Consider the following 25,934-nt stretch of genomic DNA (forward strand, 5'->3'; position numbering starts at 1 on the left):
TGTTTGCGCTGCTAAGCCCCGCCCCCAAAACAGGAAGGCACCATTTTGTGCAACTTCTTGCCGCATACTAAGTCCCTCTCTCTGTATTTCTGCAGCCATGAGAGGCTGTGGCTCAGCACACTAGTGCAAGAGTCCAATATGTATAGAGACCTAAGTTCTAGCCCAACTCTGAACAGAAACATTGTTGTTCTCTTTATTTTAGGGAGTTGCTGGGTGTTTTGGCGCCCTCAAACCAGTCTAAACTGCCTCCCCTGATTAGGCCCTGCCCCCAGCAGCACTGCAGAAAGATCCTGATCACATTTCAGCAGCTCAGCATGAGGGGGAGCACTGTCATTCTTTACACTGAGATTGATACCCCTTTCACATCGCATCAAAAACCCGGTATATTGGGGGCTATTCCGAGTTGATCGTAGCTGTGCTAAATTTAGCACAGCTACGATCATCTTCCCTGACATGCGGGGGGACGCCCAGCACAGGACTAATCCGTCCCGCATGTCAGTACGCCCCCTCCCCCCCCCCCCCCCCATCACAAATACAAAAGCATTGCACAGCGGCAATGCCTTTGTATTTGAGGAGTAACTCCCGGCCAGCGCAGCTCCTGCGGCTGGCCGGGAGTTGATTGTCGCTGCCACTGGCCGCAGTGGCTGCGTGAGACGTCGCGCAGCCGCCGCGGCCCGCCCCCCAACGGTCCCCCTAAACGGCGTCTTAACGCCGCCGTTCAGCCCCCTCCCGCCTAGCGACCGCCTCTGTCTCAGAGCCGATCGCTAGGCAACGAAGCCTGTCATGCGCCGGCGCACTGCGGCGCTGGCACATGCGCAGTTCCGACCCCGATCGCTGCGCTGCGACAAACTGCAGTGAGCGATCGGGTCGGAATGACCCCCATTGCACGATGCTGTAGTTAGCTTCTTATTGCTGATGTTTTAGCCGTGTCAACCCGAGTTGAGCTGCAGTGTGAAAGCGCCATAGTGAATATACTGGGTCCAACAACCCAGTATTTCAATCCGTGTTAAAAGAAGGATCCTACACTATTCGGACCCAGTTCATTTGGCAGTGTGAAAGCCTCAGACCTGGTATATTCAACCCTGGAATCTTAAAAAGGAGGTGATAGGCTGTCTCCCCTGCTTGATGTCGCCGGCCTGATAATGTTAATGGCTGAGTTAATGTAAAATAATCTGTGGTCAATACTTTTACACCTAAAGGAGTGATTGTTGGTAGCTGTGTTTTCCTTTCGTTATTTCTATGTCAGTACACCATACAGACTATTTTTTTTTTTTTCTTATGCACTATTGGGGCAGATATAACATTTGCAGAGAGAGTTAGATTTGGGTGGGTTATTTTGTTTCTGTGCAGGGTAAATACTGGCTGCTTTATTTTTACACTGCAATTTAGATTGCAGATTGAACTCACCACACCCAAATCTAACTCTCTCGGCACATGTTATATCTGCCTCCCCTGCAGTGCACATGGTTTTGCCCAACTGCTAAAAAAATGTCCTCCTGCAATCAACTTGGAATTACCCCCTATGTACCTATAAATTGCCAAAATGGCTGCACAGACCTAAACGCTCCTTACGCAGCTTATACTGTGCAGTGAGCCAGGTCCTTGACAGACACTATAGCTCAGTTACTTCAAAGGACAATCATTTGTCCTAGTGGTTATGATCTCTAGTTATGGTCACTTCTAAGGCAGGTCTTAGTTTTATACTTCCTGGTGTCTGAGATGACTACCTTAAGCAGGATGATTGCGTCCTCAGGCTTTACCGCCAATTGGCGGAGTACTGCGTCTCCCTCTATTTCGTTCCTGGTTCTGATCCTTATTTTGAGGCTTCATCTCAGGCAAATAGTAAAATAAATCCTGTCACGGAGCATGCTTCAGGATAGGAATAAGAAATAGACTACTGCGTTAATTGGTTTCCACCTCTTCCCTCACGTTAGGACGATGTTAATGGAAGTCTGGCTCAACACACCTGATGCAAAGGTTCATGTTTCCAGGGAAATGTCTGTTCAGATCCGATGTCTCACATTTAGCGACAGTGTTTCTTTATCCTTTCGCTGATGAAGACACTGACCTGATGGGAGGTTCCACTAATTATTAGTGGACGCATTCATCATGTGATGGCCTAAGACGACTGTCTTTCCTAAAGTCATAGTACAGTATGTGACTTTAACAGTCACCGCGGATTGACAACAGTGAGGCGGTTATTAAATTGGTATTCATTCTGACAGGAATATTCCTACGTCCTATCCTGGCCAATGCAAGGATCTTAGAGCTGTTGCAGATTGCATAATGCAAGTTGTCCATTATTGTATAAGAAGATCCTTTTCAAATTATCCGTTGACAGATTGGGTCTCAGAAGCTCTACCCTCTGTCACTGTTGTTTTCTTGGATTCTATTTATATTCAATCCTGCATCTCTGCCCTGTCTATAACGCCCATATATTCATTTGGTTGTGATTAGTGGCATTCTGCTTCAAAATCAAAGCGTGCCTTGCAGGCAGGAGCAAATAGCTCTAGCAGTAAGGTGTCTTCCTTCAGTATAACAGGTCATGGGTTCTCATCCTGAGTATGACTGCTAAGAAATGTTTTTTTTTTAAATAAATATCCGTGAAATATGTATTCTTTTAGAAGGCATTTGTCCACCTGAAACATGGGCTTCCGATATGTCCTTCAGCAGTCGGGTGGTCTGGTTCCCAGTGGGGAAAAACCAACTTTCTCAGATGCCACTGGTCCGTTGGATATACCGAATTATATCATGAGCATATATTTTGAATCTTGCAGAACATGTACCAAGCATGATTCTTTGGTACCCCTTTGATACCCCTCTTATTTGCGTTTCATCCAAGAGGCAGGCTGTAATCCTTGCAGTCTGTTCGCTATCCAATGCGGGAGTATTCATTCCAATCTCTTTCCCATCAACAGGGTCTTGGGGGTTTTACTGTTATTTTCCCATCATTGCCATATTTGGTCGATTGTTGCAAAAAGAGCTCCATATCATCACCTTTTGTCATACACATCTACAGCGGACCTTGGTTCCGGATTTCTTCCTTCGTGGAGGATGGTGTTCAGGGGTCTTCTTTTTAACCCCAGGCATCTCTTGTGTTATGGCTGAGTGCAGGATTTCCAGACCAGAATAATACTCTTTTCTGCAGTTTCCTCAGGGGTCAGTAATCCATGACATACACTTCTTCTGCAAGATAGAGGCAACCTTACAGGTGGCTCCATTCTCCTGGTCTCATGCCTGGATTCTTCGATCTAAAATTCTACGTTATTAATCCCAGGCAGAATTGAGTTTACATAAACAACAGTTCAGTCTGTCACTTCAAATACGACAATATCTTCATTGGTGTCTACACAATCCGAATCTGATCCATAGGACTCCATTTTCTGTCTTGACATTGAAGGTCATACCCACAGTCACTAGTCTCAGACGTTACAGTTTTAGGTTTCAACTTTGGTTTTCAAAAATATTGAGGTCCGAAGTGGAGATATCACTTCCATCTCCGGGCAATCCACTACGCCTTGACTCCAGCTCAAGGCTTTCTACAGGTGCTTGCTTTGGTAGCACATATACTAAAAAAAAAAAAATAAATTGGAATGATACAGAGAAGATTAGCATGGTCTTGCAGCCCGCATCCATTCGAATATCGCAACCGCAATGGCCTATATCAACATGAACTTTGGGTTCCGGCAATATCGTCCGTCTCCAGTTCCAAAATGGACAACTGGGAAGCGGACTTCCTGGGTTGTCACGGTTTTCTTCCCTGAAGAATGTGAAATTCTGATTTCTATTTTTTTCTGATTTTGGTGTACCTGTGTGACAAGCCGATATCGACCTCAGGGCTTCTCGTCTCTGCAAAAAGGGCTTCCTTGGTGCGGTGATCGCTCCGAGGATCCTCTTGTGGCAATCATGGACGCCGTGTTAGTTCCTTGTCACTTTCTTCTGGCATATTTGTTTCTGTCTCTGGCAAGATCCAGTCAGTGCTTCAATGCATTTGACCAGTGGTTCTTTCTGTCTTCCTAAATCGCTCCAGATTTGCCTGTTGACACTGCTCTGCAGTGCTTCAGACCAGGGTGGCCAAGGCTCCTTACAGTGTATCACTTTGGCCAGATCTTCACTTTCAAACGTTGTCATCACCGGGATTTGTCTCGTCTGACTGTAACGGCGTGATTGTGGAAAACAGCATCATCAGAGTAATAAGTTTACCTCCGTCAGTAAAACTGTCTCTTGCAAACTAAGCAGCTCTGCGTGTTTCTTAGTTGGCAGCCCTTTGCTGCAATCGCCTTTGTTGGTTTTTCTATGATGATAGAGTGGTTTTACATACAAAAGTTTTTTCAACAAAGGAGCTGTGGCTCAGCGCACTAATGCTAGAGACTGGTATATATAGAGATCTGGGTTCAAGACCAACCTTGAACCAAAACATTTTTACTTTTGCCGTATGGACACGCTGTTAGTTCTTAGTGGTGCGCCCCACTGAGGTTGACCAATCTCTAAGAACACTGGCTCGTTGGGTCACATCAGCTTTCCATCAGCCTTATGTGCCCTCTCCTGTTCCTGACCCTCTGCGGAATTGTGCTACTCAGGCCATTGGGGCCTTCTGGGCTGTTTGCGGAAGTGCCTCTATTGTGCATCTGTGTAGAGCAGTTGTTTCCATACTTTTGGTATGGGGGGGATGCCTCTGTTTGGAGTCTGATCTTAGGGGCGGATTTCCCGCCTGCCCCTTCCCCCCTTTGGCTTGTTTTGGGATATCACTCAAGTGTAAGTGTGCAGCGTCCCCCAGATGGATGATAGACAAATTAGGATTTTCTCCTGCAGGCTCCACAGGGTATCCACAGGATACATTGGGATATGGTGGTGTGACAGCGGATCTGCACCAAACGGTCAAAGCTTTATGGCCTCCCAGTATACAGCGGGCCCGTCCATATATCCCCGCCTCCTGGCTCAGTTTTTTGTTTGGTGCATCAGGAGCCGGACCATGGCCTAAGGGCTGCTGGTTGTAGCAGTTATAAGCTTTCTTTATTTTATTTTTATAGTCTTACTATTTTTTCTGAGTAATCTTTCTAAACCGCGTCTTATACGTACCTTAGAAGGAGTCGCTCCAACAACTCTCCGCCGGGTTGCGACAACGCTTACCCACGAGTACAGTGCTGTTTCGGCGGGCGTCTGTGTCGGATAAATCTAGCAGGTCCAGCAGACGTTACCAGGCTGTGGCCGGAGCACAGGGAGAAAGGTAAGGCATCGGTTCCGCTTAGAGGGGGAACACGGACACCGCCGCTTTGTTTGGGAGGAGACTACCAAACAGTCGCTGACCCGGTTGCCACAGAGAGTGCACCAGCGCTAGGCCCTAGGGATCATAGGCTCCAGGGGTAGTATGAGGCCGCGATCCCTAGGGTTGATGTCAGCAGTGGGGAGATAGACATTCCCCTGGTCGCACCTCCCCCCCAGTTCATGACCAGTTTCCCCCGAGTCTTTCGCAATAAACTGTTTTCCTGCTTCCATCCGAGACGGTGTACTAAGGGACCCAGTCGCAGCATAGGCGGATGTGTGACTGGTGCGTCAGTGTTCACTTGGGCGGCTGTGTTCACTATAGGTTCACGGAGCGGCGGTGTACACTAATAGCATCTGGATCCACTCAGTGTTCGCAAACATATTGATCGATCCTGGAAGCAGGGTAAGTCTCCCTGTATCCCACTCTGAGTATGGGTTGTACAGCACTAAGGGGGTCATTCTGACCCGATCGCACGCTGCAGTTTATCACAGCGGTGCGATCGGGTCAGAACTGCGCATGCGTCGGTCCATGCCGGAAGGCCGTCGGGCCGCTACAATCGCCTCTGTCTGATTGACAGGCAGAGGCGGTTGCTGGGCAGGGGAGCGGAACGGCGGCGTTTGGCCGCCGCTTCATGGGCACGGTCCGGCCGACACAGGCGTGGCTGGACCGAACGAGGGCGGGGTGCAGCGGCTGTGTGACATCACACGCAGCCACTGTGGGCCAGAGAGCGATGAGTAGCTCCTGGCCTGCACGCTAAAGCTGCACTGGTCGGGAGCTACTCTTGAAGTGCAAAGGCTTCGCGGCTGTGCATTGCCTTTGCACTTCTGCGGGGGGAGGCGGCACTGACATGCGGGGCGGGATAGCCCTGTGCTGGGCGTTCCCCCGCATGTCAGTGTGAATGATCATAGCTGTGCTCAATTTAGCACAGCTACGATCATCTCGGAATGACCCCCTAAGTCTCTATCTACCTTTTGAGTATGAATAGTTGGATAGGTGCATAATGCATATAAGTCTAATAATATTACTGTGGTTTCTTCCGCTATGCGTCTGAATACAGTTAAAACTTTTATAAAGTAATGCAGTAATATGTTTCTCCTACATACCTGAAATGTATCTGTAGTTGATTATGTGCTCATATTGCTTATTATACTAATGTATAACCTGTGACTGCTGACTTATAATTCTGTCAGTTTTCTCTGTTTTCCGATCCTCAATGCTGGTGCTAAGCAGGGTAGGGTCGGATTGTATGTCACTTTAACACGTCTTGGTGATTACAGTCACAAATTGTGTAGTACACTGTGAAAGTGTCTGATTATCATGTCTAAGAGTGGCAAGTGTGAGGAAAATACACTCACAGCAGCACCAACACTCATTTCATGTTTGTCATGCAAAGCTGGGTTAACCTCTCAGGATCTGGTTCAGGATGGGTTGCTTGTGTGTAAATTTGTTTTAGCTTTCACCAAGGTCTCTTGAAAAATTCAAGGCAGGTGCAAATTGATCCCCCATGAACTATGTTTGCACAGACATTATCCAGTATAGCTGAGCGGATAATTCCAACTTCTGTACCAGGGATAGGTTACACTATTAACCATTATGTGCAGCATTCCACCTGCGGTTTTTCATTTCCAGCACTGGAAGCAGTAGCCTCTCAACAAAAGCAGGCTGAAAAGACAGTGGTAAGTAAATTACATAGACCCGAAACAACATCTTCAGTCTACACATGTTTCAGATGAGGATTCATCAGAGGAGGAAGACTCATTACACTCTGGTTCTGCACATGAAGATGAGGAAGAAGGTCTCAGCTCAGTGGACATATCTGAGTTGATTATTGCAATGAAAGCCATTCTATCCTTAGAAGAATCAGCAGAGCCTGTATTAAAATCCAAGACACATGTATTTAAATGTCCCAAAACAGTTCACACTGAGTTTCCTGGATCAGACCAGCTGACGGAAATTATGGAAGAGGCTTGGGCTACGCCTAGTAAGAAATTTAGTATTCCTAGGAAATGGAATTCCAATTATCCTCTTCTGGCTGGGGACTGTTTATAGAGGCAGATAGCCCCTAAAGTAGATACGCATATTATTCGATTAGTGCGAAAATCTACATTAACTCTGCCTTCAACATCATTAAATGATGTCACGGGCATTGGAAGAGGAAACTTCAATGACATCTAGAGAGCAAAAATCAGGCTGCAGTATTCTTAGAAGAGGAAACCTTGGATATGGGTACCCTTGCCTCTCAAGATCAGCTTCAGCAGTAGCCGCTCGCAGAGCTGTTTGGCTATGCACTTGGAAAACTGATTCAGAATCCAAGAAGGCTTTGGAGTCTTCACCTTTGACTGGAAATATTCTCTTTTGGTAAAGAGTTAAACAGTATTTTAGAGTCAGAAGCAGACTCCAAGAAAGTAAAGTTTCCTTCCACTTACAAATTTAAGCCTAAAATCCCATCTTTTCGGTCTCAAGGGAAAGCAAAAGGAAAAAGTGATGGTAAACGGTCCCAATACAACTGGTCTGGTTAGACTAAAAAGCATTGGGCTACCAGAGGACCGGCTTCCAAAACAGATAAGCCATCAGCCTGATGGTGCGGGACCCCAGGGTGGGAGGCCGACTTCTTGATTTTGCATGAATCTGGCATCCTTGGTGCAAGAAGCGGTATCTCACGGTTAAGCGTTTGCTTTCAGAAAAAAAACACCTCAAAGGTTTTTTTGTACCAGCACGTCTTTGGTAGAGACGAAAGGCCACGGCTTTGTAAGAGGCAGTTCAGAAATTGCTTCAGTCAGGAGTAATCATTCCGGTTCCTCCTTCACAGTGAGGACAGGGTTTCTACTCCAACCTGTTTCTAGTCCAGAAGCCAAATGGGTCGTTCCAGCCCATACTCAATCTAAAAATGCTGAACAAGTACATTTGGGTAACTCGTTTTCATATGGAGACTTTACTTTCCATCATTTTGGCCATGGAGCCAGGAGATTTTATGGTGTCCCTGAATATTCAGGATGCTTACCTACATGTTCCTATAGCCCTGTCCCATCAGCGCTATCTCAGGTTCGCTATCCTTCAACAGCATTTTTAGTTTTAGGCTCTACCATTCATATTGGCCACAGCTCCCAGAGTATTCACCAAAATTATGGTGATAATGGTAGCATACCTTGATGATCTTTTAATCCTGGCACAGTCTCAGGAATTGCTTCTGTGTCATCTGCAACAGACAATAGAGTGTCTGCAGAAACACGTTTGGGCCATAAATTGGGGAAAATCATCTCTGGTTCCATCACAGATGATGACTCACTTGGGGGCTGTATTGGATTCGAACCTTCAGAGAGTAATATTACCTCTGAACAAAATAGCCAAACTTCAGTTAAGGATTCAGGAGCTTCTACACAGTAAAAAAGTATCCATTCACGCAGCAATGCGTGTGATGCGATTTGATGGTGTCAACATTCGACTTGGTAGAGTATGCTCAGTTCCATTCAAGGCCGCTGCAACATCTGATCCTTATCAAATGGAATGGTTTTCATCGGACAATAAAAACACAGACTATAGTCCTTACTTAGAAAGTAAGAAGGTCATTAGCCTGGTGGCTACAGACTGCCCATCTGGACAAAGGTAGACCCTTTTGGATATCAGATTGGGAAATTCTGACAATGGATGCCAGCCTTCAGGGCTGGGGAGCAATGTCAGGAAGAAATTGCTTCAAGGGGCAGTGGACCAAGGAAGAAAGTCGCCTGACAATAAATATATTGAAACTCAGAGCCATATACATGGCGTTGAATCAGGCAAAGGACATCTTTCAGGGGAATCTAGTCCAAATCCGCTCGGACAATGCAACGGCAGTAGCGTACCTCCACCATCAAGAAGGAACTCGCAGCCGGAAAGCAATGAAAGAAGTAAGTCACACGTTAAAGTGGGCAGAACTTCATCTTTCAGTCGGCACACCATGCATGTAAACGAATGGGCTCTACACCCGGAAGTCTACCAGACCCTGGCCGACAGATGGGGTTTGCCAGAGATAGATCTCATGGTATCCCGTCAGAACCACAAGGTGCCAGCATACGGATCAAGAACAAAGAATCCCAAAGCGATCTTTGTGGATTCCCTGTCAGTGAGATGGGACTTTCATCTGACCCATGTGTTTCCTCCCATCGCCCTGTTACCTAGTGTGGTGAGGAAGGTAAAACAATCAAAAAGTGCTGTGATACTAATAGCTCCGGCTTGGTCCAGAAAACATTGGTACACAGATCTGCAGAGGATGTCGATGGATGCTCCATTCCTACTACCTCAACGTCCAGATCAACTGATTCAGGGGCCTTGTAATCACAGACATCTGGATCTACTGTCTTTGACGGCGTGGCTCTTGAGACCTCCATCCTCAAGTCAAGAGGATTCTCACAATAGGTAAATCAAACAATGCTTAGAGCAAGGAAACCCTCCCCAGCTCACATTTTATCACCGAATATGGCAAACCTATATTTGGAAATTTGACCCCAGGTCTTTCAGAATTTCTGGAATCCTAGCATTCCTTCAGGCAGGAATGGATAAAGGTTTAAGGGTGGCTTCCTGTACAAGAGTACAAGTGTCAGCACTGACTGTATGGTTCCAAAAGAAAATTGCCAACCTACAGGATGTGCGCACTTTTTTCAGGGAATGCTGCACATTCAACCTCCCCTTTTGTTCCTCCTACAGTGCCTTGGGACCTAAGTTTAGTTCTAAAGGCCCTTCAAGTTGCCCCATTTGAACCACTTAAAAGAGTGGATCTTAAATGGTTGACAGCTAAAGTTCTCTTTCTGCTGGCCTCAGCTAGATGAGTTTCAGATTTAGGGGCATTGTTATGTCATCCTCCACTTCTGATTTTTTTTTTTTTTTTTTTGTATCCAGATAGAGCAGTTCTTAGAACTAAATCTGGGTATCTTCCTAAGGTGGTGTCTAAATTCCACCTTAATGAAGAAATTGTAGTCCCAGCTTTCCTAGGGCCGGACCTGTCTGCGGGAGATGCATCGTTGGACGTAGCCCGTGCCTTAAGGATCTACGTTGATCGTGCCAGTGCCATCAGACAGATTCTCTCTTCATTCTCTATGGATTTCACAAGAGAGGGTGACCTGCTGATGAGCAAACACTGATGACGTGGCTTCGGATGATGATTTCAGAAGCATATTCTCAAGATGATCTCCCTGTTCTGTATAATGTCTCTGCTCACTCTACTCGTAAAGTAGGTCCATCATGGGCAGCACAACGTGGTGCTTCAGCAGAACAGATATGTAAGGCAGCCACATGGTCTTTCATTAGCACATTCATTAGACAATATGCCGTGGATACCTTTGCCTCTCAGGATGCTGAATTCGGGCGAAGGATACTCCTGTCCAATCAAGAGCATCCCCACCACTAAATTGCTTTGGGACATCCCAATGTATCCTGTAGATACCCTGTGGACCCTGCAGGAGAAATATACGTTATGGTTTGAACTTACCGTTGATAACCGTGTTTCTCCTAAGTCCACAGGTTCCACAGGGATCCCACCCTGACGCACCTGATTTGAGGATCCTTTCACTCACTAACCTCTTCCCTCTCGTACGGAAGGGTGTGCATGTGTGTTCTTCTCGCCTGACTAGGGCTCTACATGATGCTCCTGCCTTGAGCTTTGGAAAACAACTGATTTGCCTGAGCAATGAGGCAGGGATATATGGACGGGCCCGCTGCATGCTGGGAGGCCAAAAAGCTATGACCGTTTGGTGCAGATCAGCTGCACTCCACCATATCCCAATGTATCCTGTGGACTTAGGAGAAATACTGTTATCAACAGTAAGTTCTTACCATAATGTATATTTTTACTTACCGTAAGATCTTTCTCTGAGTCCATCTGGGGGACGCTGCGATCCCTTCCCTTTTGTCTGGTTATTGATTGTTGGTTTTGTTTTCTCTCTCTCGGCTTTGTTAAACTTTAACTGAGGAGTACTTTCTGTGAACAGGGGGATGATGGGAGGGTTTAGAGGGGGAGGAGCTAGTTCTTTTCATAGCTTGTGCCAAACTCCACACTCTAACCCAAGTGTAAGTGCGCGGTGTCCCCCAGATGGACTCAGAGAGAGAGATTTTGCGGTATGTAAAAAAAATCCTAATTTCTGAAATATGTAATAGTGCTATAGCAACAACACTATAGCACACAAGGCATGAAAAGGTATAAATAATGGAATAATATAAGTATCTGGAGCTAAGCAGAAAAGAATACTTTAGTGATCTTAAGAACTAAAATAACGTCAAGCAAGGAAAAAAATAAAAATCACAGCGGCTGTGTCAAATTATGCTAAAGTAAAGAGACCCACTGCCGGCTTCGCTGATTCCCTACTGTGTCTGAGTATGCAGCATCGGATCAACTGCGTGACTATATCAGGATGGCCGACTCTCAGGATGTCCGACTAACTCAGTATTACAGATGTGCAATAAACCTCTTTGCCTGTGATGCGAACGCATCACAGGCAAAAAATTCTGGCATGCTGTGGTGTACGCGGGTGCATTTGTACGCACGCACGCTTTGGTGGGTAAACACACAACTTCTAAAAGGTTGCAGGCAGGGGCAAGAGAATGCTCCCGCTGCCACAGACTTGTAGGGGGGCTCAGTGGGCATGTATGACTCGGGTAGGGGGTCGATGGGCTCCCGCTACCTTTAGTGATATGGTAGTTTTTTTGGCGGCTTACGCACACATCCGAGTTTATTGGCAGACAAAGTAAGTGTGTTCGGTGTGCACTCGTGGGAACTCCTTGTGGCTCATTTGAGCAAATATGTGTGAGGACGATTTTCCATACGCTTCATAGATATTCTCTCTGTGCAACATACAGTATACCTTTCATGTTTACTATAGTAAGGCCCTAGTGTTACTCAGCAGTAAAAGTTAAATAGCTGTATAAAAACATGACTGAATAATGCTTATTATGATTATGTTTTTAGTTTAGTGCATCTGACTGTGGAAGCAGCAAATTCTGTGTCAGAAACCCTTCTTTTTGTGATCCAGAGCGGAGTGCACAGTGCTTCTTCCTGTCCTTCAGAAGGCAAGATGACGCTGTGACGATTGAAATGAGTGGTCCAAGAAGAGGTTATGTGTCGTTTGCCTTGTCACATGACCAGTGGATGGTTAGTATTTAAACCACAACAGTGGCTTTTTCTAATTCGCAGGTTAAGCTTGCTTATTCTCCTAAATATTCCCCTAAATAAAATTGTGTTTCTTGGGGTGCTTATTTTATAAACTGGGAGTTAAATGACAGAGGGAGATGTACTAAGCCTTAGAACGTGATAAAGTGGAGAGAGATAAAGTACCAGCCAATTAGCCCCCAGCTGCCCTGTTACAGGCTGTGTGAAAAATGACAGGAGCTGATTGGTTGGGAGTTTCTCTCTATCTAAAGGCCCGTACACAGTGGTCGATATATCGGCTGTTCTCTTGAACGGCCGATATATATCGCGGGACCGTCGGCCAGTGTGTACGGCCGATATGTCTGTGAACTCAGTCGTTCACAGACGTATTGCGTCGGCCGCGCAGCACAGCCGACGGCCAATATATCTACCGATATATTGGCGCGGCTGTGTGTGTGTACGGGGCGGTCGGCCGACCGCCCGTACACATGCTGCTGCGGCGGCCGGCGGTGACCGACAGCTGAACTGGGCGGGCGTGTGTACACGCCCGCCCAGTTCATGACGTCAGTCCCCGACGGATCGGGCACTGTGTATGCACAGCACACTGCCCGATCCATCCATAGATATATCTGCAGATCAATTGATCTGCAGATATATCTACTAGTGTGTACCCACCTTTAGACTCTCTCTCCAGGGCTAAGAACAGCTAAACTTTTTTAGCAAAAAAAAAATGCCCAGGAGATGTCTAGCAGATTCCTGTATCATCCTAAAATCCATGTAGCATTTTTTACAATCATCCTTGTTTATACCCATGTAGCAAATTGTCCCTCCTGTAACATCCCCCCTGCTGATGTCCCATGAACATTTAATCCACATGCACACACTTGTTACAGTATGTCTATTCCCACTAACCCATAGCATTATCTCTCCCACCCCCCCCCCCTTCCCCCACCCACCCAGTGGCAATAAAACCCCCTGTGGCAATAACCCCTTCCCCCAAGTGGTAATCTCCGAGTGTTCATAGGTCTCTATTGAAGCGTTGCTTACATTTCAGCTGTGGTTTCATTCTGACTGCCTTGTTCTCATTACTGCCTAAAAGTGGGGCGTCCCTAAAATGACCATTCTCTTGCTCAAATCGTAAGCGTGTCCTAGCTTTAAGCTCATTCAATTTATGATTATTATTTTGTATTGTGTCCAAAAAAATGATACAAACTTGACTCTAAAATCTCAACTGCTTGCATATAACAATATAACTGTTTGATGTACCCCATAGGGCAATGATGATGTCTACTTGTGCAGGATTGATGGCCAAAGTGTTCAGATAAATCCCGGCTACACCAGAGGACGAATAGAGCCAGAGCTGACGTCTCCGGTAATTGTGATGTCTTCATACAGTATGTTCTAGATAAATTGACACCACAGCAACTAGGCATTGATCAGATACTTGATGAATTAAAGTGTCACACCAGCCTTTTTTATTATGGTCATGCAGAATAGATTTTTCTAAATAAGTGCAGGATAAAGGTGATCTTAAACTGTTCCCAAAACATTAGGCATGAATCATGAAGACCTGTGAAAATCACACATTCCCCTTCATAATGACAGCAAGCAGATGCACATTTAGGAGTATATGCAATTGTGGGCGAATCGCGGCAAATTATCGCCGTTTTTTTAATTCGACACAATTCGACAGGTGAATTCCGGCAGGTGGCTGCCGGAATTCACCATATTCAATGAAAAACGGATTCGACATTCCCGCGGGCAAAAAACGGCCGATTTGCCGGATTTTGCCGCAAATTAAAAAAACGGGGAAAAAACAGGAAAAACCCGGGAAAAAATGGCGTGGGGTCCCCCCTCCTAATCATAACCAGCCTCGGGCTCTTCGAGCTGGTCCTGGTTCTAAAAATGCGGGGGGGAAATTGACAGGGGATCCCCCGTATTTTTAAAACCAGCACCGGGCTCTGCACCTGGTGCTGGTGCAAAACATACGGGGGACAAAAAGAGTAGGGGTCCCCCGTATTTTTTACACCAGCATCGGGCTCCACTAGCTGGACAGATAATGCCACAGCCGGGGTCACTTTTATACAGTGCCCTGCGGCCGTGGCATTAAATATCCAACCTGGCCGGGGTACCCTGGGGGAGTGGGGACCCCTTCAATCAAGGGCCAGGGGTGAAGCCCGAGGCTGTCCCCCCCCATCCAAGGGCTGCGGATGGGAGGCTGATAGCCTTGAGAAAAATGTCAGAATATTGTTTTTTTCAGTAGTACTACAAGTCCCAGCAAGCCTCCCCCGCAAGCTGGTACTTGGAGAACCACAAGTACCAGCATGCGGGAGAAAAACGGGCCCGCTGGTACCTGTAGTACTACTGGGAAAAAAATACCCAAATAAAAACAGGACACACACACCGTGACAAGTACAACTTTATTACATACTGCCGACACACACATACTTACCTATGTTGACACGCCGACTGCCACAGTCTCCGACGATCCGAGGGTACCTGTGAAAAAATTATACTCACCTTCCAGCGTCCAGAGATAAATCCACGTCCAGAGTATAATCCAGGTACTTGGCAAAATAACAAAACGCAAAAACCCGTGCCAGCGGACTGAAAGGGGTCCCATATTGACACATGAGACCCCTTTCCCCGAATGTGCCGGGACCCCACGTGACTCCTGTCACTGAGGTCCTTTCAGCCAATCAGGAAGCGCTACTACGTGGCGCTCACCTGATTGGCTGTGCGCTGTCTGTGCTGTGACAGCGCATCGCACAGCTCTCTCCATTATATTCAATGGTGGGAACTTTGCCGTCAGCGGGGGGGTTACCCGCGGTCAGTCGCTGACCGGCGGGTGACCCCACCGCTAACCGCAAGGTTCCCACCATTGAATATAATGGAGAGGCTTTGCGATGCGCTGTCTGAGCTCAGACGCGCAGAGCCAATCAGCAGAGTGCAAGGACGTTGCACTCGCTGATTGGCTGAAGAGACCTTTCAGTGACAGCTGTCACGGAGAGGTCTCTGCATTCGGGGAAAGGGGTCTCATGTGTCAATATGGGACCCCTTTCAGTCCGCTGGCACGGGTTTTTGCGTTTTGTTATTTTGCCAAGTACGTGGATTATACCCTGGACGTGGATTTATCTCTGGACGCTGGAAGGTGAGTATAATTTTTTTCACAGGTACCCTCGGATCATCGGAGACTGTGGCAGTCGGTGTGTCAACATAGGTAAGTATGTGTGTGTCGGCAGTATGTAATAAAGTTGTACTTGTCACGGTGTGTGTGTCCTGTTTTTATTTGGGTATTTTTTTCCCAGTAGTACTACAGGTACCAGCGGGCCCGTTTTTCTCCCGCATGCTGGTACTTGTGGTTCTCCAAGTACCAGCTTGCGGGGGAGGCTTGCTGGGACTTGTAGTACTACTGGAAAAAACAATATTCTGACATTTTTCTCAAGGCTATCAGCCTACCATCCGCAGCCCTTGGATGGGGGGGACAGCCTCAGGTTTCACCCCTGGCCCTTGGGTGGCTGGGGGGGGGGCCCCTTGATTGAAGGGGTCCCCACTCCCCCAGGGTACCCCGGCCAGAGGTGACTAGTTGGATATTTAATGCCACGGCCGCAGGGCACTGTATAAAAGTGACCCCCGGCTGTGGCATTATCTGTCCAGCTAGTGGAGCCCGATGCTGGTGTAAAAAATACGGGGGATCCCTACTCTTTTTGTCCCCCGTATTTTTTGCGCCAGGCGCAGAGCCCAGTGCTGGTTTTAAAAGTACGGGGGATCCCCTGTCAAATTTTTCCCCGCATTTTTAGAACCAGGACCAGCTCGAAGAGCCCGAGGCTGGTTATGCTTTGGAGGGGGGGACCCCACGCCATTTTTTTCCTTGATTTTACCGTTCCAGCTATAAAAAATAAAATAAAAAATACAAATATTTTTAAAAAATATATAAATAATTCTTGTGCCTCCAAAAAAGACAAACCAAGTACCTAATCCCTTCTAATATAAATAGATATGCTATTACCAAAAAAAAAACCACCAAAAAAAACATGTTTTAAATTTTTTTTATTGGTTTCACCGTCCAAAGTGTGGCGGATTGAAAATGACGAATTTACTGTCTAAAAGCACTGTTGTCGAATTTCCAAACTTGAATTGAATACACTTTGGTCGAATTGCAGCACTTGTATCATTGCAGAAAAGTCGAATTTGACAAAAGTCGAATTTCAAAAAGTCGAATTTTGAAAGTCCGTTTTTTTGACGGAAAGCACTGAATTGCATTGACTATTTTTTTTTTTGGCGAAAAATTCCCGAAATTCGACAATTTCGGGAATTCGGCCGCAATTGCATATACCCCTTAATATTCAGTTGTAACTACTGCTGCACATAATGAAGGCAGATACTTTAGTGGTCTCCATTATTAGTAGGATTGCTGCATATTTGCACAGGACCTGGCAGCTCACTCCCGCCAGGCATGTCGCGTTGCGTGGCGTATTGAAAAAAAATAATTTATATATATATATATATATATATATATATATATATATATATATATATATATATATATATATATATATATATATATATATATATATATATTATTATAGACACTGTGGTTCCTAGGGAGGATATAGCACGCTCCCAAATGCTGAAAGAACCAGGCGGCACTCTGGGGACTGGTGCAACAAATAATGAAATTTTAGTGAAAAATCACATGAGTGAATGGCATAGCATTGCCGACGTTTCAGCGCCGCGCAGGGCGCTTTTTTCAAGGCTGTATGCGGTGGACAGAATAAATATATATATATATATATATATATATATATATATATATATATATATATATATATATATATATATATATATATATATATATATATAATAAATGTGTGTGTGTGTGTGTGTGTATATATATATATATATATATATATATATATATATATAATAAATGTGTGTGTGTGTGTGTGCGTGTGTGTGTGTATATGTATATGTATATATATATATATATATATATATATATATATAATAGAAATAGTTGGCACTCAGTAGCAACGTGGATACAGACCGGGGTGCCCTCCTCTGATGCATGCACAGTGTGAATGTTCGTGGTGACTGAGGCCGTGGACCATGGACCCCCTCACCACAGAAACAGGCGGCACTCCACGGATTTGGTGGTGCAAAAAACTTTTATGAAGCAAAGTACATGTCAAGTCCAACGTTTCAACACCGCGCTGGGTGTTTTTGTCAAGGACACATGGTGCAAACAAACAAGTGTATTGTGTTCTTACCTTGACATCGGGAGAGCATTTAAGGTAAGAACACAATACACTTGTTTGTTTGCACCATGTGTCCTTGACAAAAACACCCAGCGCGGTGTTGAAACGTTGGACTTGACATGTACTTTGCTTCATAAAAGTTTTTTGCACCACCAAATCCGTGGAGTGCCGCCTGTTTCTGTGGTGAGGGGGTCCATGGTCCACGGCCTCAGTCACCACGAACATTCACACTATATATATATATATATATATATATATATATATATATATATATATATATAATATAGTAAGTCTTCAGGACAAAGCCTTCTCTTGGTTCTCATCCTACCTATCACTCCTTCAGTGTCCATTTTTCTGAATCTATCTCCTCTTCGCTACCTCTTTCAGTTTGCGTACCGCAAGGCTCAGTCTTAAGTCCTCTACAGTACTTTTTTCAGTCTATACCACATCTCCTGGTAGACTAATCGGCTCTTTCGGAATTCAGTATCCTCTGTATATAGATGATACTCAAATCTACCTATCCTCCCCAGATTTGTCTATTATTATTATTATTATTATTAATTTATATGGCGCCACAAGGGTTCTGCAGTGCCCAATTACTGAGTACATAAACAGATTATCAAAACAGGAAACCAGCAATTTACAGTTAAAGACAATATAGGACAAGTACAGGGTAAATAAACATAGCTACATCAGCAGATGACACTGAAATTAGTATCAGGTGGCAGAAGACCACGGAATTTGTAAAAAAAAAAAAAAGGATAAGCACATGAGGGAAGAGGGCCCTACTTTGAAAGCTTACATTCTAAAGGGGAGGGGTAGTCAGACAGGGGTGACACAGACTGGATACACAGAGAGTGTGGAACAGAGGGTTAGGATGAGATTTGGCCGCATTTGGTGGAGAAGTGGTTCTTGAGAGCCCGTTTGAAGTTTTGTAGAGAGTCTGATGGGGAGAGGTAGGGATTTCCAGAGAAAGGAAGCAGCACGTGAAAAATCTTGACGTTAGGAGTGGGAGGAAGTAATCAGTAGGCAGGAGAGTCGGCATGCATTAGCAGAGCGAAGAGGGCAAGTGGGAGTGTAAAAGGAAATAAGGTCAGAGGTGTAAATGGGTGAGGGCTTTGTGAGTGTGAGAATCTTGAAATGGATTCTGAAATGGAAGGGGAGCCAGTGAAGGTCTTGTAAGAGAGTGGAGGTGGATAATAGTGTGTTTGGTAAAGAAGATGAGCCGGGCAGCAGCATTGAGGATAGATTGGAGTGGAGAGGTATTTGTCAGGGATGCCAGTCAAGAGAAGATTATAGTCTAGTCTGGAGATGACCAGTGAGTGGATAAGGGTCTCTGTAGCATCCTGGTTCGGAAAGGGTCTGATCCTGGAAATATTTTTTTTGAAGAAAACGGCAGGTTTGTGAGAGGTGCTGAATGTGTGGTTTGAAGGAGAGGGGGAGTGGTCAAGGATTACTCAAAGACCGCGCACTTGGGGGCCATCTGTATTGGTCCGTGTCACTGAATGACTTTCTGCTGTTTTTTCTTGGATGTCTTCTCGCCACCACAAACCTAATATTTCCATTAATTATATTTTCACCAGCCAATAGTAGTTACCAACCTGATTTCTCTCACTGTTGATAACTCGACAATCAATCCTACTCAACAAGCTCGCTGCCTAGGTGTCATCCTTGACTTTGAACTGTCCTTTGTCCCCCCTCCCCCACATTTAATCTGTCTCAAAATCTTGTTACATGCGTCTAAAAAAACATATCCAAAATACGACCATATCTTACACAAGACACTGCTAAAACTCTAATCCACGCTCTCATTGGGCGTCATTCCGAGTTGATCGCTCGCTAGGTACTTTTTGCAGCCATGCAAATGCATAGTCGCCGCCCACTGGGGAGTGTATTTTAGCTTTACAAGTGTGCGAACGCCTGTGCAGCCGAGCAGTACGAAAACAGTTTGTGCAGTTTCTGAGTAGGTCTGAACTTGTTCAGCCGCTGCGATCTCTTTCAGCCTGTCCCATCCCGGAATTAACATCAGACACCAGCCCTGCAAACGCTTGGACACGCCTGCATTTTTCCAACCACTCCCTGAAAAAGGTCACTTGACAACCATAAATGCCTTCTTCCTGTCAATCTTCTTGCGATCAGCTGTGCGAATGGATTCTTCGTTAAATCCATCGCCCGGCAACAATCCGCTTTGTACCCGTACAATGCGCCTGCGCATTGCAGTGCATGCGCACTAGTGACCTGATCACTGCGCTGTGAAAAACGGCAGCATGCGATCAGGTTGGAATGACCCCCATTATTTTCCGCATTGTATATTGCAATAGTCTTCTTACTGGTGGTCATTCCGAGTTGTTCGCTCGCAAGCTGCTTTTAGTAACTTTGCACACGCTAAGCCGCCGCCTACTGGGAGTGAATCTTAGCTTATCAAAATTGCGAACGAAAGATTCGCAATATTGCGAAAAGACTTCTCTGTGCAGTTTCTGAGTAGCTCGAGACTTACTCTTCCAGTGCGATCAGTTCAGTGCTTGTCGTTCCTGGTTTGACGTCACAAACACACCCAGCGTTTGCCTAGACACTCCTCCGTTTCTCCAGCCACTCCCGCGTTTTTCCCAGAAACGGTAGCGTTTTTTTCACACACTCCCACAAAACGGCCAGTTTCCGCCCAGAAACACCCACTTCCTGTCAATCACACTCCGATCTCCAGAACGAAGAAAAAACCTCGTAATGCCGTGAGTAAAATACCAAACTTCTTAGCAAATTTACTTGGCGCAGTCGCAGTGCGAACATTGCGCATGCGCAATTAGCGGAAAATCGCTGCGATGCGAAGAAAATTACAGAGCGAACAACTCTGAATAAGGGCCACTGGTCTTACCAAGAAGAGACTCTCACCACTACAATCCATTCTGAATGCAGCTGCGAGGTTAATCTTCCTTGCTAGATGTTCTATGCCTGTGGATCCACTATGTCAGTCCCTCTGTTGGTTAACGGTGTTCTACCGTATTCAATATAAAAACAGGATTTTAATACCTACTGGTAAATCCTTTTCTCGTAGTCCATAGACTAGTACGATGGGGTATAGATGGGGTCCAAAGGAGCCAGTGTACTTTAAATTTCTTCAACTGTGTGTGCTGGCTCCTTCCCTCTATGCCCCCTCTCACATGCATTTATAGGTAAAAACGTGCCCGAAGGAGAAAGGACATATGACAAAAGGAACAAGATAACAAAAGGTGGTGACATTTACACACCAGCACACCACAACCATACAACAACCATGGTTGCAAGAACGTCTGAACTTCTGGCAATGCTGCCAATTTCTTCTGGAAGAAAATGGAGAGGGCTGAAATCTGGACCTTAATAGAACCCAGACGTAAGCCCTTATCCACACCAGCCTGCAGGAAACGTCCCAAGAGAAATTCAGCAGGCGGATACTTGCGTTCCTCGCACCAAGAGACATATCGCCTCCAAATATGATAATGTTTTGACGTCACAGGTTTCCTGGCCTGAACCGTGGTTGCAACAACCTTCTTGGAAAGGTCTTTGAGAGATAGGATGTTCTGCTCAACCTCCATGCCGTCAAACGAAGATGCGGTAAGTCCGGGTAGACTAATAGTCCTTGTTGAAGAAGATCTCTTCTTAGTGGCAGTGGGCAGGGGTCTTGGACGGACATGTCCAGAAGATCCGCGTACCACGCCCTCCAAGGCCAATCCAGGGCAATCAGGATTGCCAGGACACCTTGATTCGTGATTCGCTTTAGCACTCGTGGGAGCAATGGAATCGGAGGAAATAAGTAAACCAGCTGGCACGGCCAAGACGACGACAGCGCATTCACTGCCCTCGTCTGAGGGTCCCTGGTCCGCGAGCAATACCAGGGAAGTTTCTTGTTGAGATGAGAAGCCATCATGTCTATTTGTGGGCAACCCCACCAGTCGATAATCTGCTGGAACACCAGATGGTGGATTCCCCACTCCACAGGGTGGAGATCGTGACGACTCAGGAAGTCTGCTTCCCAGTTGTCCACACCCGGAATGAAGATTGCTGACATGGCTCTTGCATTTTTTCTGCCCAGAGGAGTATCTTTGACACCCCTCGCATGCAGGCACTGCTTTTTGTCCCTCCTTGTCGATTGATGTACGCCTCTGCGGTGGCGTTGTCAGACTGCACTTGGATTGCGTGATCCTTGAGCAGAGGAGAGGCTTGAAGTAGAGCATTGTAAATAGCTCGAAGTTCCAGAATGTTGATTGTAAGGAGGCTTTCGTGGGCTTACCACCTGCCCTGGAACTGCGCCCCTTGGGTGACAGCTCCCCATCCTCTCAGACTCGCATCCGTCGTGAGGGGTGTCCAATCCTACATCCTGAAACTCCTGCCCTCCAGGAGATTGGAGGACTGTAGCCACCACAGGAGGGAAATCCTGGCCCGAGGTGACAGCTGAATCATCCGGTGTATCTGCAGATGTGATCAGGACCACTTGCTAAGGAGATCCAACTGAAACGTTCTGGCATAGAACCTCCCATATTGGATAGCCTCGTAGGAGGCAACCATCTTTCCCAACAATCTTATGCAAAAATGGATGGACACTCGAGAAGGTCGGAGCACCATGTGGACCATTTCCTGAAGTGTTTTCGCTTTTTCCACTGGTAGAAACACCTTCTGGGCCACAGTATTCAGCAACATCCCCAGGAACAGGAGCCTCTGAGTGGGCTCCTGATGGGACTTCTATAAGCTGAGGATCCACCCATGGGCCGACAGAAGATGGATGGTGAGGTCGATATGGAGCAACAAAAGTTCTCTGGATCTTGCCTTTATCAGAAGATCGTCCAGGTAGGGGACCACATTGACCCCCTGGACCCAGAGCTGTAACATCATCTCCACCATCACCTTCATGAAGACCCTCGGGGCTGTGGACAGACCGACGGGTAGGGCCTGGAACTGGAAGTGATTGTCCAGCAGGGAAAATCATAGGTAAGCCTGATGAGGCGGACAAATCAGAATATGGAGGTAGGCGTCCTTGATATCCAAGGAGACCATAAATTCATGGTCTTCCAGACCTGCAATCACTGCTCGCAGGGATTCCATTTTGAACTTGAACATCCTCAAATACAGATTCAAAGACTTCAGATTCAAAATGGGCCTTACCGAACTGTGCGGTTTTGGTACCATGAATAGGTTTGAATAAAACCCCTTGCCGCATTGCGGCAGTGGTACTGGAACAATGACGTGGGACTGGACCAACTTGTGGATAGCCAGTTTCAACGTAACTTGCATATCCTCCAAAGCTGGTTAGCTTGATTTGAAATATCGTTGGGGGAGAGGAGTACTGTCGAACTCCAGCTTGTAGCCTTGAGAAATGAGCTCTCTGACCCAGGCATCTTGGCAGGAATTCTCCCAGATACGTCTGAAGTAATGCAGTCGAGCTCCCACCTCAAAATCCCCTCGGGGTGGGTGGACACCGTCATGCTGAGGCCTTAGTGGAAGCAGAACCAGTGGACTGTTCCTGAGAACTGCTTGCAGGTTTTCTGGGCTTACATCTGGTGCCACTGACCGCATTGGAGGCACCTCTGGCCTTCGAGCGAAATCTGTGAGACCAAAAGGACTGGACAGATGGCCCCGGATAAGAGCGTCTTGCCGGCGGGGCCCCAGAGGGGGGAAACATGGATTTTCCAGCGTAGCCTTGGAAAACCAGGTATCCAACTCAACCTCTAAAAGCAATTCCCCAGAAAAGGGGAGAGATTCCACACTATGTTTGGATTCTGTGTCCGCAATCCACTGACGCAACCACAAGGCCCTGCGTGCCGACACCGCCATGGCCGACGTCCTAGCATTAATATTCCCCATCTCCTTGAGGGAATTACAGAGGACCTGTGTAGTGTCCTGAATGTGCTTCAATAGGGTGACCATAGTAACTAAAGGCAGATTCCCCGAGAGACTCCCCTGAATCTGAATGGCCCAAGAATTAATAGCATTGGTCATCCAAAAACCCGCAATAACCGGTCTTTGTAAAAGGCCAGCCACAGTGTATATAGGTCCTCATTCCGAGTTGTTCGCTCGTTATTTTTCATCGCATCACAGCGATTTTCCGCAAACTGCGCATGCGCAATGTTCGCACTGCGACTGCGCCAAGTAAATTTGATAAGAAGTTTGGTATTTTACTCACGGCATTACAAGGTTTTTTCTTCGTTCTGGTGATCGTTGTGTGATTGACAGGAAGTGGGTGTTCCTGGGCGGAAACTGGCCGTTTTATGGGAGTGTGTGAAAAAACGCTGCCGTTTCTGGGAAAAACGCGGGAGTAGCTGGAGAAACGGGGGAGTGTCTGGGCGAACGCTGGGTGTGTTTGTGACGTCAAACCAGGAACAAAACTGACTGAACTGATCGCAGTGGCAGAGTAAGTGTCGAGCTACTCAGAAACTGCTTAGAAATTTCTATTCGCAATTTTGAGAATCTTTCGTTCGCAATTTTGCTAAGCTAAGATTCACTCCCAGTAGGCGGCGGCTTAGCGTGTGCAATGTTGCTAAAAGCAGCTTGCGAGCGAACAACTCGGAATGAGGGCCATAGACTTTAAGGTAATCTCTATCTTCTGATCATGGAAAAGGAGCCCGGGGTAGGTAGTACCGCCGCCTTAGACAGGCAAGAGACTGAGACATCCACCCCAGGGGGTTCCTCCCAAAATGTTCTACATTCAGGAGGAAAAGGGAAAGGGCGCAAAAACTTTTTGGATACTTGGAATTTTTTTTTTGTCTGCATTTTACCAGTCCTGTTTGAATAAGTCATCTAACTCTGGAGAATCGGGGAAAGTGACATTGGGTTTATTTTGCACAAAGAAAAATGACTGCTGTGATGCAGCGTCCTCTAGGGGGAGCTTTAACACCTCCCTGATAGCCAAATGAGGGGTTAAATACCCTGGGCAGAATCATGATCCCTTCTAATGGATCCGAGTCATCCCCATCATCCGGTATATCATCATCTGTATCAGACAACAGTGCAGGTAAACCACGCTTCTGGGGACCTGCATGGGAGAAGGGGGGCTGTGCATCAGCCCTAGCAGCTAAATCTGCCACAGCCTGTTGCAGTAGCTGAGTTTTCTGCACATTTGCAGTGAGTTGAGATGACCTATCGGACATCATGGTTTTAAGAGACCCTAACCAGTGGGCTCTGTACCCTCTCCCCCAACCTCTTCACTAAGTTGGGACAATTGACTACATTACTCACAGGAGACAGAGTCATTAGATAATCGAGAGAATCTGGTGTGACAGATCCTGCACAGTTTGTGCTTACCCATATTTCTCCGGCAGGGTCCACAGGTTATCCACAGGATAACAGTGGGGATATGATGAAGCGACAGCGGATTTGCACCAATCAGTCAAAGCTTTTCCGGCCTCCCAGCATGCAACGGGCCATCCATATATCCCCGCCTCCTTGCTCAGGCAAATCAGTTTTTTGTTTGGTGCGGCAGGAGCCAGACCATGGTCAGAGGGCTGCTGGTTTTTAGCAGCCCTAAGCTTTCTTATTTTATTTTTATAGTCTTACTATTTATCTGAGTGATCTTTCTAAACAGCGTCTTATACGTACCTTAGAAAGAGTCGCTCCAACAACTCTCCGCCGGGTCACGACATCGCTTACCCACGAGTACAGTGCTGTTTTGGCAGGCGTCTGTATCTGATATACTAGCAGGTCCAGCAGACGTTACCAGGCTGTAGCCGAAGCATAGGGAGAAGGCAAGGCATCGGTTCCGTTTAGAAAGGAAATACGGACACAGCCGCACTGTTTTGGGTGGAGACCACCAAACAGTCGCTGATGCGGCTGCTACCTCGGGTGCATCAGCGTTAGGTCACAGGGATCAGATGCTCCAGGAATAGCAGAGGCCGCGATTCCCAGGGTTGATGTCTCCTGGTCGCCCCTCTCCCCCGTTTCATGACTAGTTTCCTCCGAGTCTCCCACCATGAACTGTGTCCCGCTTCCGTCTCAGATGCTGTACACAAAGGGGACCCAGTCACAGCATAGGCGGCTGTGTGACTGGTGCGTCCGTGTACACTGAGCGTCTGTGTTCACTATAGGTTCATGGAGCTGCAGTGTACACTAGTAGCATCTGGATCCACTCAGCGTTTGCTAACGTATTGATCGGTCCTGGAAGCGAGGTGAGTCTCCCTGTATCCCACTCTACCGAGTACGGGTTATACAGCACTAAGTCTCTCTACCCTTTGAGTACGAATAGTTACATAAGTGCCTATTGCATATGAGTCTTTATACATTTACTGTTTCTTTCGCATTGCATCTGAATAAGTTAGATCTGTTTAAACATGATGCA

General features: G+C 46.5%; 1 protein-coding gene across 3 annotated transcripts in view; it reads left to right on the plus strand.

Annotated features, from left to right (window-relative positions):
- Positions 1-25,934, plus strand: part of LOC134957718 (putative ferric-chelate reductase 1) — a 146,956-nt gene that overhangs the window by 50,501 nt on the left and 70,521 nt on the right. For all 3 annotated transcript variants that reach the window (XM_063939820.1, XM_063939822.1, XM_063939821.1), the window contains exons 6-7: positions 12,201-12,383; positions 13,654-13,752. In XM_063939820.1, the coding sequence (XP_063795890.1) occupies positions 12,201-12,383; positions 13,654-13,752 (282 nt within the window). The remainder of the gene's footprint in view (positions 1-12,200; positions 12,384-13,653; positions 13,753-25,934) is intronic.

Source organism: Pseudophryne corroboree, chromosome 9 (genome assembly GCF_028390025.1).
Source record: "Pseudophryne corroboree isolate aPseCor3 chromosome 9, aPseCor3.hap2, whole genome shotgun sequence".
NCBI lineage: Eukaryota > Metazoa > Chordata > Amphibia > Anura > Myobatrachidae > Pseudophryne > Pseudophryne corroboree.